General features: G+C 44.4%; 1 protein-coding gene across 2 annotated transcripts in view; it reads right to left on the bottom strand.

Annotated features, from left to right (window-relative positions):
* The window catches only part of TRMT12 (tRNA methyltransferase 12 homolog), a 154,488-nt gene that overhangs the window by 76,820 nt on the left and 64,520 nt on the right, over window positions 1-13,148 (bottom strand). For both annotated transcript variants that reach the window (XM_073549924.1, XM_073549925.1), the window contains exons 4-7: window positions 5,589-5,787; window positions 5,362-5,512; window positions 5,177-5,286; window positions 4,110-4,267 (exon numbers count right to left, since the gene is read on the bottom strand). In XM_073549924.1, the coding sequence (XP_073406025.1) occupies window positions 4,110-4,267; window positions 5,177-5,286; window positions 5,362-5,512; window positions 5,589-5,787 (618 nt within the window). The remainder of the gene's footprint in view (window positions 1-4,109; window positions 4,268-5,176; window positions 5,287-5,361; window positions 5,513-5,588; window positions 5,788-13,148) is intronic.

Below are 13,148 nucleotides of genomic sequence, written 5' to 3' on the forward strand. Positions count from 1 at the left end.
ATGCGCGGGGCCCGAAACCCGGTCCGAAGAACGAGCAGGGTGGCCGATGCCCGCTCCCCCCAGGATGAGTGCCAGCTGTTCCAAACCGTACTGCGCTCCCACGAGCCAGGGCGACCCTTCCCGGACCCTGGCCTCATGCCAACCACCGCCCAACAAGGGGGGAGTCTGTCAGGCAGGGCTCCCCCGATGCTGCTTCTGGAGCCGCAGACCCTGCCGTTCCCACAGAGACCGCACAGTCGGCTGCAGAAAAGGCCCAGGTAACTTTTTCTTCTGCAGGTTCCCGTAGGAACAGGAAACCAACTGAGGAGGCAAGGGGGGGGACCACCCCTTTTTATCTGTAGGTTTCCTGTTCCTATGGGCCAATCCCCTCTCTCAGTGGGTGCTGTCGTGGCGAAAAAAAAAAAAAAAAAAGGCATTTTATACTAGTTCCACGCTGCATGTAAATTGTGTGGCCCAGTGTGATGGGTGTCCCCAGATGGTGATCAGCGCCGATCCCATCTAACTACACGCCGCCGAGAGGCACACCTTCGCAGGTCTCCGACTGCGAGACTTGATAGGATCTATGTCTTTCAAGGGTTTGTCACCATGTACAACTATATCTGTTAAAACGGAAGTAATGACAGGGATGTCAGAAAAATCCTCAGACGTTGGGCAATATAAGTGATTTCATCAATAAATACATACGGCTATGGCCAAAAAAGTATTAACACCCCTGCAATTTTGTCAGATAATACTCAGTTGCTTCCTGAAAATGATTGCAAACACAAGTTCTTTGGTATTATTATCTTCATTTAATTTGTCTAAAATGAAAAACAAAAACGAGAATGAAGCAAAAAGCAAAACATTGATCATTTCACACAAAACTCCAAAAATGGGCCAGACAAAAGTATTGGCACCCTCAGCCTAATACTTGGTTGCACAACCTTTAGCCAAAATAACTGCGACCAACCGCTTCCGGTAACCATCAATGAGTTTCTTACAATGCTCTGCTGGAATTTTAGACCATTCTTCTTTGGCAAACTGCTCCAGGTCCCTGATATTTGAAGAGTGCCTTCTCCAATCTGCCATTTTTAGATCTCTCCACAGGTGTTCTATGGGATTCAGGTCTGGACTCATTGCTGGCCACCTCAGAAGTCTCCAGTGCTTTCTCTCAAACCATTTTCTAGTGCTTTTTGAAGTGTGTTTTGGGTCATTGTCCTGCTGGAAGACCCATGACCTCTGAGGGAGACTCAGCTTTCTCACACTGGGCCCTACATTATGCTGCAAAATTTGTTGGTAGTCTTCAGACTTCATAATGCCATGCACACGGTCAAGCAGTCCAGTGCCAGAGGCAGCAAAGCAACCCCAAAACATCAGGGAACCTCCGCCATGTTTGACTGTAGGGACCATGTTTTTTTCTTTGAATGCCTTTTTTTTCTTCTGTAAACTCTATGTTGATACCTTTGCCAAAAAGCTCTACTTTTGTCTCATCTGACCAGAGAACATTCTTCCAAAACGTTTTAGGCTTTTTCAGGTAAGTTTTGGCATACTCCAGCCTGGCTTTTTTATGTCTCGGGGTAAGAAGTGGGGTCTTCCTGGGTCTCCTACCATACAGTCCCTTTTCATTCAGACGCCAACGGATAGTACAGGTTGACACTGTTGTACCCTCGGACTGCAGGGCAGCTTGAACTTGTTTGGATGTTAGTCGAGATTCTTTATCCAACATCCGCACAATCTTGCGTTGAAATCTCTTGTCAATTTTTCTTTTCCATCCACATCTAGGGAGGTTATCCACAGTGCCATGGGCTTTAAAATTCTTGATGACACTGCGCACAGTAGACACAGGAACATTCAGGTCTTTGGAGATGGACTTGTAGCCTTGAGATTGCTCATGCTTCCTCACAATTTGTTTTCTCAAGTCCTCAGACAGTTCTTTGGTCTTTTTTCTTTTCTCCATGCTCAATGTGGTACACACAAGGACACAGGACAGAGGTTGAGTCAACTTTAATCCATGTCAACTGGCTGCAAGTGTGATTTACTTATTGCCAACACCTGTTAGGTGCCAGAGGTAAGTTACAGGTGCTGTTAATTACACAAATTAGAGAAGTATCACATGATTTTTCGAACAGTGCCAACACTTTTGTCTACCCTCTTTTTTATGTTTGGTGTGGAATTATATCCAATTTGGCTTTAGGACAATTCTTTTTGTGTTTTTTCATTTAAGGCTAGTTTCACACTAGCGTTTTTGAGCGCAGCAATGGTCTGCGCACGGCCGCCGCTAAGCCCCGCCCCTGCCGCACCTCCGCCGGTAGCTCCGCCCACCGGCGCATGACGCTGCATGCGCCCCCTATCTTTATCACTGGGGGTGCAGGCCGTGCGCAGTATGCGTTTGGCGGCGCATGCGTCCTTTTGATGGTGCGCCGACCTGCGCCAAATGCAACCTGCTGCAGTTTGGTTGCGCCGGCGCACCGTCAAAAGGCGCATGCGCCGCCAAACGCATACTGCACACGGCCTGCTCCCCCAGTGATAAAGATAGGGGACGCAGGGCGCATGCAGCGTCATGCGCCGGTAGGCGGAGCTACCGGCGGAGGTGCGGCAGGGGGCGGGGCTTAGCGGCGGCCGTGCGCAGGCCGTCGCTGCGCTCAAAAACGCTAGTGTGAAACTAGCCTAAGACAAATTAAATGAAGATACTAATAACAAAGAATTTGTGTTTGCAATCATTTTCAGGAAGAAGCTGAGTATTATCTGACAAAATTGCAGGGGTGTCAATACTTTTGGCCACAACTGTATACCAACAGGAAGAAGCAGGAACACTGTCCAACATCTGTCTATATTAGGGGAAACTGCAGAGATTCATGTGACAAACAGAGAAGTGCGGCTCCTTCTGGCCCGGAGTCACAGTGGCATCACAGATGAAGATGGCACCACAGGCTCCCGAGAAGCAGCGGACCTGCTGCGGTATCCTTGGAATGGCGCAGCTCCACACAAAGCTTGTTTTCCAGTTTCGCGGTCAGTCGGACTCTCTTACCGTGAGCCCAGTTCCCAGCATACCAGACCACTTTTCCCTACGTATGACGTTTTAATAGGTCTTTATTCCATTTTTTGGGGAGGTAAGATGAAGACAACCAGTCCTGGCATTGTGCTTATTTTGTTTATGACTAAATATCTTATAGTTTGATGTGAGTAGAATGATGGAAAACTTGGGAACATTTATTACACCGTGGTTGACATGGAAACAAATCGACCCCTCGTGATAGAGTCACATCATGGGCCAATGTACTTAAAGTGATTTTTTCCACCACTGTTTATAAGCTGATCAAAGAGAACGGTTATAAAATAAAGAAACAAGTGTTACATTGGGGGGTCTAGTAATCCCACAGTCAAGAGGACCATCAATGCCTGGTGCAGTGTTGCAGTGCGATGTCCGTTGCAAGCTGGCTGCCATTTTGACGGATGTGGCACCGAGGGTTAAGCACAGGGGCTGCTATTTGACAATTAACAAGCCGGAGTCAAATCTTCAGGCAATTACGAAATTATATGCCACTAGTGTATATCTTTTGTAAGGGTGCTGGATTCTATATATTTTTTAGTTACACAAACTAGTCCACCCTCTTTTCCATGTTATCACACCTCTATGAGTGTGATAACATAATTTGCAGCCATTGCAAAGCTCGCACACGCACGCCGCACATTTCAGCAGCGTCACTGCGCCTCTGCAGTCAGGTGTACACTTCCCGGCTTCAGAGGGACCTTTGTGTATGGCCGAAGCCATCCTCTGACCTTTTGTTCATGTTCATTGTGCCTTTGAAACCAGAACCATACACACAGCTTTTGAGGTGCACTGCGCATGAGCGAAAGTTCAGAAGATGGCTTCGTCCATGCACAAGGGCGCCTCTGAAGCCAGGAAGTGTACACCTGGCTGCAGAGGCGCAGGGATGCTGTGGATATGTGCAGCGCTCATGTGCGAGGTCTGCAGTGGCTGGTCATGACAACACTTTAACATACTGTATAGGAAAAACTCTCTCAGTCCAGAGACCACGGGGTACTGTTTTGTTTGGCAATTATAGAAGAGACTATTCCATTTTTAATTAGAATAGATTAATAAGCAAAGTAATAATAGATTTAGTTACCTGTCTGTTGTCACCTTCATGAATTTGGCATTTTTGAGACACCTTGTTCAGCTCCAGGTTTCGTCGTAAAGCTGTCACAGCGTGAGGGTTCCACTCACAGGCATGAACGAAAGCTGCACCAGCGTGAACCAGGAATGGCAGGGTGAAGTATCCAATGCCTACAATTATAATTATCCATACAGTATTAAACATCTGCAGGAAAAGGGAATTGTTTTGCCATAACATTTGGGAAGATCTTTATCAATACTTCTAATTCTTAAAATTAACCTGTCAGATTCATACTGCCAAAAGCACGGTATGATGCCGTAAAGGGAATCTGTCACCTGTTTTTTCGACCTCAAGCTGCGGCCACCGCCATCAGGGGCTTATCTACAGCATTCTGTAATGCTGTAGATAAGCCCCTGATGTAACCTGAAAGAGAAGAAAAACGAGTTATATTATACTCACCCAGGGGCGGTCCGGCACCTCCCATCTTCTAGTGGTGAAGTCCTCTTCTTTGCTTCCCGTAGCGGCTCCGGCGCACTACTCTGCCCTGTTGAGGGCAGGGCAGAGTACTGCAGTGCGCAGGGGCCGGGAAAGCTCAGAGCGGTCCGGCGCCTGCGCACCGCAGGACTCTGCTTTACCCTCAACAGGGCAGAGCAGTGCGCCTGCACCGGAGCCATGATGGGAAGCAAAAAAGAGGACATCATCGCTAGAAGATGGGAGGCGCCGGACAGGACGGCAACACCCATCTGACCAAAACCAGACCCGGACCACCCCTGGGTGAGTATAATATAACTCGTTTTTCTTCTCTTTCAGGTTACATCTGGGGCTTATCTACAGCATTACAAAATGCCGTAGATAAACCCCTGATGGCAGTGGCTGCAGCTTGAGGTTGAAAAAATAGGTGACAGATTCCCTTTAAAGGGAATGGCATTTGGTATAAAAAGGATAAGGATTGACGGGAGAAAAAAATATTTCTACACATTGTACAAATGCATCCTCAAAGCTAGACAAAAATCAGGAGCAAAGGCAATGATGAACGGGGCCCATGTGTATAAAATTAGGAGGTAAAAAGCACACCATACCAGCGTAGAGATCCACGATGATCTCTCCAGAACACGCAAGAGTCGCTATTCTCTGTTTTTCTACTATGTTTCCAGCAGAGAACATGCACTTGGTCAAATCAAAGGTGTATCTGCAAATTAATGTGGAAATCGTAAGACCAGAAAAGTAAAAATGACAACAGAATTTTCCCTGTAGACGTACATACCGAATGCCATTGTCCTTGTGCTCCACCCAACCACTGTCCCCTAGGAGCAAAGTCACATTGGGTGATCTCAGGCCGTCGTTCTGCACACGGCCTTGTATTGCTAGGCGTTTAGCTCCTAGAGCGCGTGCTACACAGGACCAAAGCTCATCACCTACAGAAGATGAATAGTCACTTTCTGATTTCCAATGTAAGCTCTATTACTACCCAATAATAATGGTACTCTATACCTAACTGTCTCCATATGGGGTTAGAAAAGCAGTCCTTGCCCAAAACAACTAAGTCACCATGTTGCTGCCAAGAGTGAGGAAGATCGCTTTCAAAACTCTGTGTCCAGGTCAATCCGTAGCTTTTCAGAACGTTGTACAGGTCACTCTGTAATTTCTGTGCTGGGGGTTGAACTCTATGTCTTTTGGAGTGGATGGGATTCTGAAATACAGGCAACATGTAGAAGTACTGTAAGGTTCTCTAGATCAGATAAAAATACATTGCAAGCTAGAAGATGATTAATCACGCGTTGTAAGTATTCTGCAATTATTTCACATTGATTTCCCCCAGACCTACTACCAAGTCCTTCATTCTAAATGAAGAGTTACGTCTCACTTATATGAACTGCAGTCTACCACAATCTTTGACAAATCATCATGCGAATATGAAGATGTTTTTTTTTTTTGCATGTTAGACAAAGAGGTTGGATCCCTATAAATAATATTAGAGGTCTTGTCTATATTTATTCATCAAAGTTACTGAAACCAGGAATTGAAGCTCAAGGAGGGGGTCATTTGCACATTCTGGGAAGAGTGTAGAGTCGCAACGAGTCTGAAGATCTTTGGGTGTAGCGCGATCGAGATGCTTGAAGGAAATCTTTACAAACAGTTTAGAAACCATTCATTTTGTTCAATATGGGGAAGGAGATTACCCATACGATGTGGTGCTCTATAGCGCTATAGTATGCAAACATGAAATGTATGAAATTTGAATTGCATTACTGCACTAGAAAATATGAAAAATTGAGACTACTTAGCGCATAATTTGGCCAATTCATGTATACCTGGCAGCCACGATAAGGTGATTCTTGTTGCTGAGACCTGCCTAATGTGAATCCTCTTTAAGGCTGAAGCCTACATTTATATGGGAACGTAGGATCCTGCTGTAATTAAAAATGCCTGAGGCTATCTGCTGAACGGACATCATCTCATGAGAAGTGTGCTGTCTTCAATGTGCCCAACACAAAGATGTGTCTGATGGGGTATCATGACTCTTCAGTACTACAGCTGACTACCCATGCCTAGTAATACACATAGGAACAAATGATACAGCAAGAAAGGACCTGGAGACTATAGGCAGAGACTTTGACGACCAAGGCCGGAAAGTGAAAAAACCGAAGCAGGTTGTCTTCTTATCCATCCTTCCATTGGATGGACATTGAACAAGGAGAATGAACAGGATTTTACAGGTGAACAACTGGCTATAAGTCAATGGTGGAGTCAGCAATGTTTTGGTTTTCTTGACTATGGAGTGAATTGCTTACATGATGAACTCCTTGCTAGAGATGGGTTGCATCTTACAAAAACAGAAAAACACATTTGATAAAAGCCTTACTACAATCATAAGGAAAGCTTTAAACTACATGTAGAGCAATATGGGATGGGAAATATATGGCCAGGAAAAAGTATGCAACTAAAGAATTCTTTTGAGAACCTGCTATTAGAAGTGCAAATAAAAAATAAAAAACACAAATTCTGAAAGAAAATAGAGGAGCAAGAGAAATCGACTACAAACTAAAATGTGTCTATGCAAATGCGCAGAGCATGGGAAACAAACAAAGAATTAGAGCTGCTAACACAGAAAGACAAGTATGATGCCATGGGCATCACAGAAACTTGGTGGGATGATACACATGATTGGAATACAAACTTTGAAGGCTACAACTTATTCATTAGAAACAGGCTTAAGACGGGAGGTGTGGCATTGTATGTTAAAAAAGCGTACATCTCTACAGTGATCCCAGCTTCAGAGAATGGTAGATCTGTAGAAACTGTTTGAGTAAGAATACAAGGAGAGAACAGAAAGGACACTATTGTAGGTGTTTACTGTAGATCACCTAGACAGATTGAAGATATGGATGAAGATTTACATCAGATGTTTCCACTCAAAAAAGTACGACATAGTGATTGTTACTATCCTAATATTTGTTGGGGATCTCTCTCAGGCAAAAGTAATGGGTCCAGAAAATTCTTATCTTCTCTTGTCGACAACTTTATCTTTCAAAAGGTAGAAGAGAGAACAATAAGATAGGCCATCTTGAACTTAATTCTTACCAACAGGGAGGAAATGGTTGAGGAAATAAAGGTGGAAGGGAATTTGGTAGGCAGCGATTATGCTATCCTGGAATTTTAGATTACAAAAGCAGGAACTACAGCAAGGACTCAGACTTTAAGGTTGAACTTTAGAAAGGCAGATTTGAATGGACTCGGAAAGAGGTAGGAAAGGTCCAATGGCTGGATATTCTAAATGACAGAAATGTCCAAAAAGGATGAGAGATTTTGATAAAAGGAAATTCCCAATGCACAATCAGTAACAATCTAAAAAAGGTGGAAGAATTGGAAGCATTTAAAGAAACTAGGATACTCAGGATGATAGTGGTTTCCGTTTCTTAGGCACACTAGGTAATCCATTGTCCTAGATGAGACAGGTTGTCTCCCGAGTGGCTTAAAACCGTTAGAGTCTTATTACACCAGGGTGTTCATCTGGTCAGCCTTGGATGGGGTACCACCATATCAATAGTAAATTTTGACTCACCTATGGCCCTTTTGTATTTTTTCATGATATATTTAATGGGAAACTATAATTGACCCTTTTGCAATAAATAAAATTGAAATGCATAATATATGTTTGATGCCTTCTATTTGTCTTTGATCTATATAGTGAATGTGCCATCTGTGGGGACTTGAACTTGTGGTATTGTATGGGATCGTCCAGATTTGTATGGTTTGGTTGTTGTGCCTCTACAGGGTTCACCACCCTTCCTACTTATCGGTCATGGGTTACCAATCCCAGCTAATGGGAGGTGTTCCTGTTTCCTAAGGACTTTTTCCTTATACCAATGATGTTACTTGCTATAAGCAAACTCTTATGTGGCTTAACATTCACTCCCTATATGAGAATTCTCTTAAGAGAGTGAGCGCTTTATGAATGCAATTACACAATTTTTGCAATAGGGTATAGTTTTCCCTTTTTTAAAATGGCGCTGATAGATGAGATGTGTTACTGCGCTTGAATAGTGAGATCGCGCATGTCTGTTTATTTTTTCCATCTTCTAAGATGGCGCTGATTACCACAATGCACTACTGCGCATGAGCGGTAGTGTGATATACACCGCAGCTTATTTCCTGCCCTGCGCACTCTGCTATTGTGGACGCTGGGGCTTGGTGTTTCTAATGGCATTAGGGTGAGTCATATTCATTAAATGTACATTCATCAGCTGCCGCTGATAATTAATTATCTCTTGTGCATGATATTCATATCTTTGTGTATATTATGTTTTTATGTAATGCACTTTGGCACTTTATTTTAAGTGAGCACTCCTTGATTGTATATCACTATGCTGGAGATTCATCTTCATGTTTTTTATATTGCATAATTATTGTAAAATACCTGTATAACTGGTGTGCTATAAAAAAGCACTCATTTGTCACATTGCACTGCTTGAGAAAGGTCCACACCCTTTCTGGACCGAAACGTTGCACTGAATGGGCACATAGCCCGATGGGCTGAATAAATTTTCTTCATACTTTTGAAAAGGCGTGCTGCTTTCAATTTTTGATGGATGCTTTAAAAGGTTTGGTATATACCTGGGAGCGTGCACCCCCTTTTTTCTTATATTGTTTGTGCTGCTTTTTCACTTTTTCAACATATCAATAGTAGATATTATTCAATTACCAGCCATGAGCCATGTGGAGCAGACCTTTAACTGATTTTGAAAAAATCTGTATTGGGAGGAGACTTCCTTTGCAGTGTATTTCTTTGTTATGTGGGCTGCTGAAGAGGGAAGAGGTGCTGGGTACCTGTGTTCCCTATCAAGACCAATGGAAGAAGGAGCTAGGTAAAAACATCTGTACTTCTGATTGGCATAAATCATTCATTGTTACTCACAAACTATCTATATCATGTCACATCCAGGAAACTAAATTATAAGATCGTCTCCAGATGGTAAAGGACAGCAGACCGCATTCATCATATGTATCCTAATATAACAAATACGTGTTGGAGATGTGACTCCACTGTAGGTAACATGACTCAAATTTGGTGGTCTTGCTCCTGAATATCCAAATTGTGGACAGGATTGTTTGATCTCTTTAATAAATTATTCAGCACTAACTTCCTGAACTCTCCAGAAACCGCTTTAATATCAATATTCCCTATATTTATTTCTGCCATTAAAAAGGGACTATTTAGGGTGTGTGCACACGCTGCGGATTCTGCTGTGGTTCCGCAGCGGATTTGGCTGCTGCGGAACAGCAGCAGTTTTTGCTGTGGTGTACAGTACCATAATATCCTATGGATATTGAAATCCGCAGTGCAGACGGTGCGGATTTTTCCGCGTGGTTTTCCTGCGGTTTCTAAACCACAGAAAGAATTGACATGTCAATTCTTTCTGCGGATTCCGCTGCGGTTTGCCATCTCCTCCATTGTGGAGATGAAAAACCGCAGGTGTTTTGACCTGCAGATTAAACCTGCAGATTTTACAAAATCTGCGCGGCCAAATCCACACCCCAATCCGCAGCGTGTGCACGTACCCTTAGAGTATTTTTAGCTGCAATGAGACAGATTATCCCCAGACATTGGAAATCAATCACCATTCCTTCTAAATTGGAACGGGTTGAGGAGGTAGATAACCTTATTCACATGGAAGAGCTCATAGTCTGACAGTTGGCTGAACTTGGACTCATACAAATATATGAGAGCTTGGTTACCCAGGACATCATTCAGAAATTCATCTGAATTTAGCAATTGAATGACATCACCATTCTAGTGATGATGAGCCATTGATATCACACTCAGAATATGAAAAATTCCTCTCCCTATACCTTCCCTCCTGTGTTGGCCTTTGTGTTCCCCCCGTTTCTTCCCTATACAGTTATGTCTTGTCACTTGAATACAACAATTTATTCACATAACATGATAAAACGTTTCAATACCGAAACACAGAAAAGCACAGTAACGCTGTGTGCACACTTCCAGAATTCCAGCGGATTTTTGCTGCAAAAACGCTGCAAAAACGCATAAAATAAGCAGCCCATTGAATTCAATGGCATTCCGCACATGCTGTGCTAATGCTGCGTATTTTTACGCGGCAAAATCGCATCGCGGAAAAATACGCAGCAGGCTCATTCTTTGTGCGGAATCGCAGGAATTCAAATGCATTGTTCCGCTTACTTTCCGCATGTGGCTACCACGGTCTTGAGGAGAGGAAACTCTCCTCCAGGCCCTGGGTACCATATCCCTGTAAAAAAAAATAAAAATAAATAAAAATAAAAACCAGGGATTAGACCTACCGGTAATGATGTTTCCAGGAGTCCATCCTGACAACACCACCATGGAGGTTGTCATTCCTTTCATCCTTATAGGGACAGGAAATGCACGAGAGGTTACAGGTCCCCTCCCACTCCCCAGTGATTTTTACAATTACCACGTCAGTATGGATGCATTATTTATTGAGATTTCGTACAAGCATATTATTACAAATACAAGTCATCGGGAGGGAACTACCAGTGCTGTCAGGATGGACTCCTGGAAACAACATTACCGGTAGGTCTAATCTCCGTTTTAGAGGACGTCCCTCCTGACAGCACCATGGAGAATACCAAAGTAAGAATTCATTAGGGTGGGACTACTGCTTGTAGCACTTTAACACCAAAGGTAGTCTGGCTAGCTGCCAACGTGTCCAATTATAGTGTCTACAGAAAGTGTTTAGTGTAGACCAGGTGGAGGCCCAGCATATTTGCTCTACAGAGGCACCCGCCCTCTCTGCCCATAACGTTGCTATCGCCCTAGTGGAATGAGCTCTAAGCCCTTCTGGTATAGGTAATCCTTCAGCTTTGTATGCTGAGGAGATAGCTGACGTTATCCACCTTGCTAGGAAGTGCGTAGATGCTCCTTTACCCTTATTTCTACCCCTATATTGGACAAACAATTTTGTGTCCTGTCTCCACAGTCGAGTGGCCTCTAAGTAGCGTGTGACCGCTCGTCTGAAGTCTAATGAGTGAAAAAATTTTTCTTTATCGTTTTTCGGGGATGGGCAGAATGAGGGTAGGACTATCTCCTGGTTTAAATTCTGTGGAGATACTACCTTAGGGAGGAATCCTGGGTTGAGTTTTAGTACTATGCGGTCGTCAAATATTTGGATGTAGGGGTTCTGGACTGACAGGGCCTGAATCTCACCCAGCCGCTTGGCTGAGGTGATGGCTACTAAAAAGATGTTTTTTTGTGTGTGAGACATCTATCTCCGATATTAGCTCGTATGGGGGTCTGCATAGAGCGTTAAGTACCAGATTTAGGTCCCACGGGGGGAACTGTTTTCCTTAACGTGGGTTTCAACCTCTGGATGGCCTTTGTAAATGCGCTATCCATGGATGAGAGGCCAAGAAGTCAAAGAAAGTACTTAAATCTGCTATCTGGACTTTCAATGTGCTTGGCCTCAGACCTTTATTAAATCCTGCCTGGAGGAAGTCAAGGATTTGAGGGATATCTGGGCGAGACAGGTCTATGGGGGGTACTACCACCTTTTGAGCCAAACTTCCTCCAAATCTTAAGATAGATTGCACTCATAACGGGCTTACGGCTGGCCTGCATCGTTGAGATCACCTGGTCAGAGAGGCCTCTGGATTTGAAGATCTCCCTCTCAGGATCCATGCAGCCAACTGTAGGTTCTCCGGATTTGGGTGCAGAACTGGGCCCTGTGAAAGCAGGTCTTCTGTCATTGGTAGATGGAGCCAGGGCCAGAAGGGTACCACTAGCATCACCCATGCTCCTTCCTCCTGGATCTTTCTGAGGAATCTCGGTATTATAGCAATGGGGGGGGAACCCGTATAGCAGTCCCCCTTCCCATCTCTGATTCAAGGTGTCGACCCCCTCTGGATGGTCCGCTGGATTGAGGGAGAAGAATCTCTGTAGCTTGGCATTCTTTCTTGTCGCGTAGAGGTCCAGCTGGGGGGTTCCCCACCGATGGCACAAGTCTCTGAATATGTCCTCTTTCACTTCCCACTTGGTGGCTCGGACTTCTTGTCTGCTCAGATAGTCGGCTATGTTGTGCCTGGAGCCTTCTATATGTACCGCTGATTTGGAGCGAACATTGTTCTCCGCCCAGGTGAAGATGCGGGCTGCTAGGTCCTGAAGCTTTCTGTGTCTCGGACCCCCCTGATGACGTAGGAAAGATACTGTGGTCACGTTGTCTGACATGACTTTTATATGCTGGTCTTGTAGACTCGAACTGCTTCTTTTTAGTGTCTCCCAAACTGCTCGTAGTTCTCTGTAGTTTGAGGACTGTGAACTGATGTTTCCGGGCCATGTTCCTTGAAGGTATCTTCCTTCCAGATGGCCCCCCATCCTTACCTGCTGGCGTCCGTGACAATAGTTATGCATAGTGACAGGATCCAAGGCAACCCCTGGCTGATATTTTTGTGACTGATCCACCACTTCACAGATGATTTTAAGGCTGGAGATGGCCGAATCTCCCTGTCAAGAGAGGCCTGCCGTCTGTCCCATTTTGCCAGGATTTCTCTTTGTAG

This window comes from Dendrobates tinctorius, unplaced genomic scaffold (genome assembly GCF_039654945.1).
Source record: "Dendrobates tinctorius isolate UK_male_01 unplaced genomic scaffold, ASM3965494v1 ptg000162l, whole genome shotgun sequence".
Lineage (NCBI taxonomy): Eukaryota > Metazoa > Chordata > Amphibia > Anura > Dendrobatidae > Dendrobates > Dendrobates tinctorius.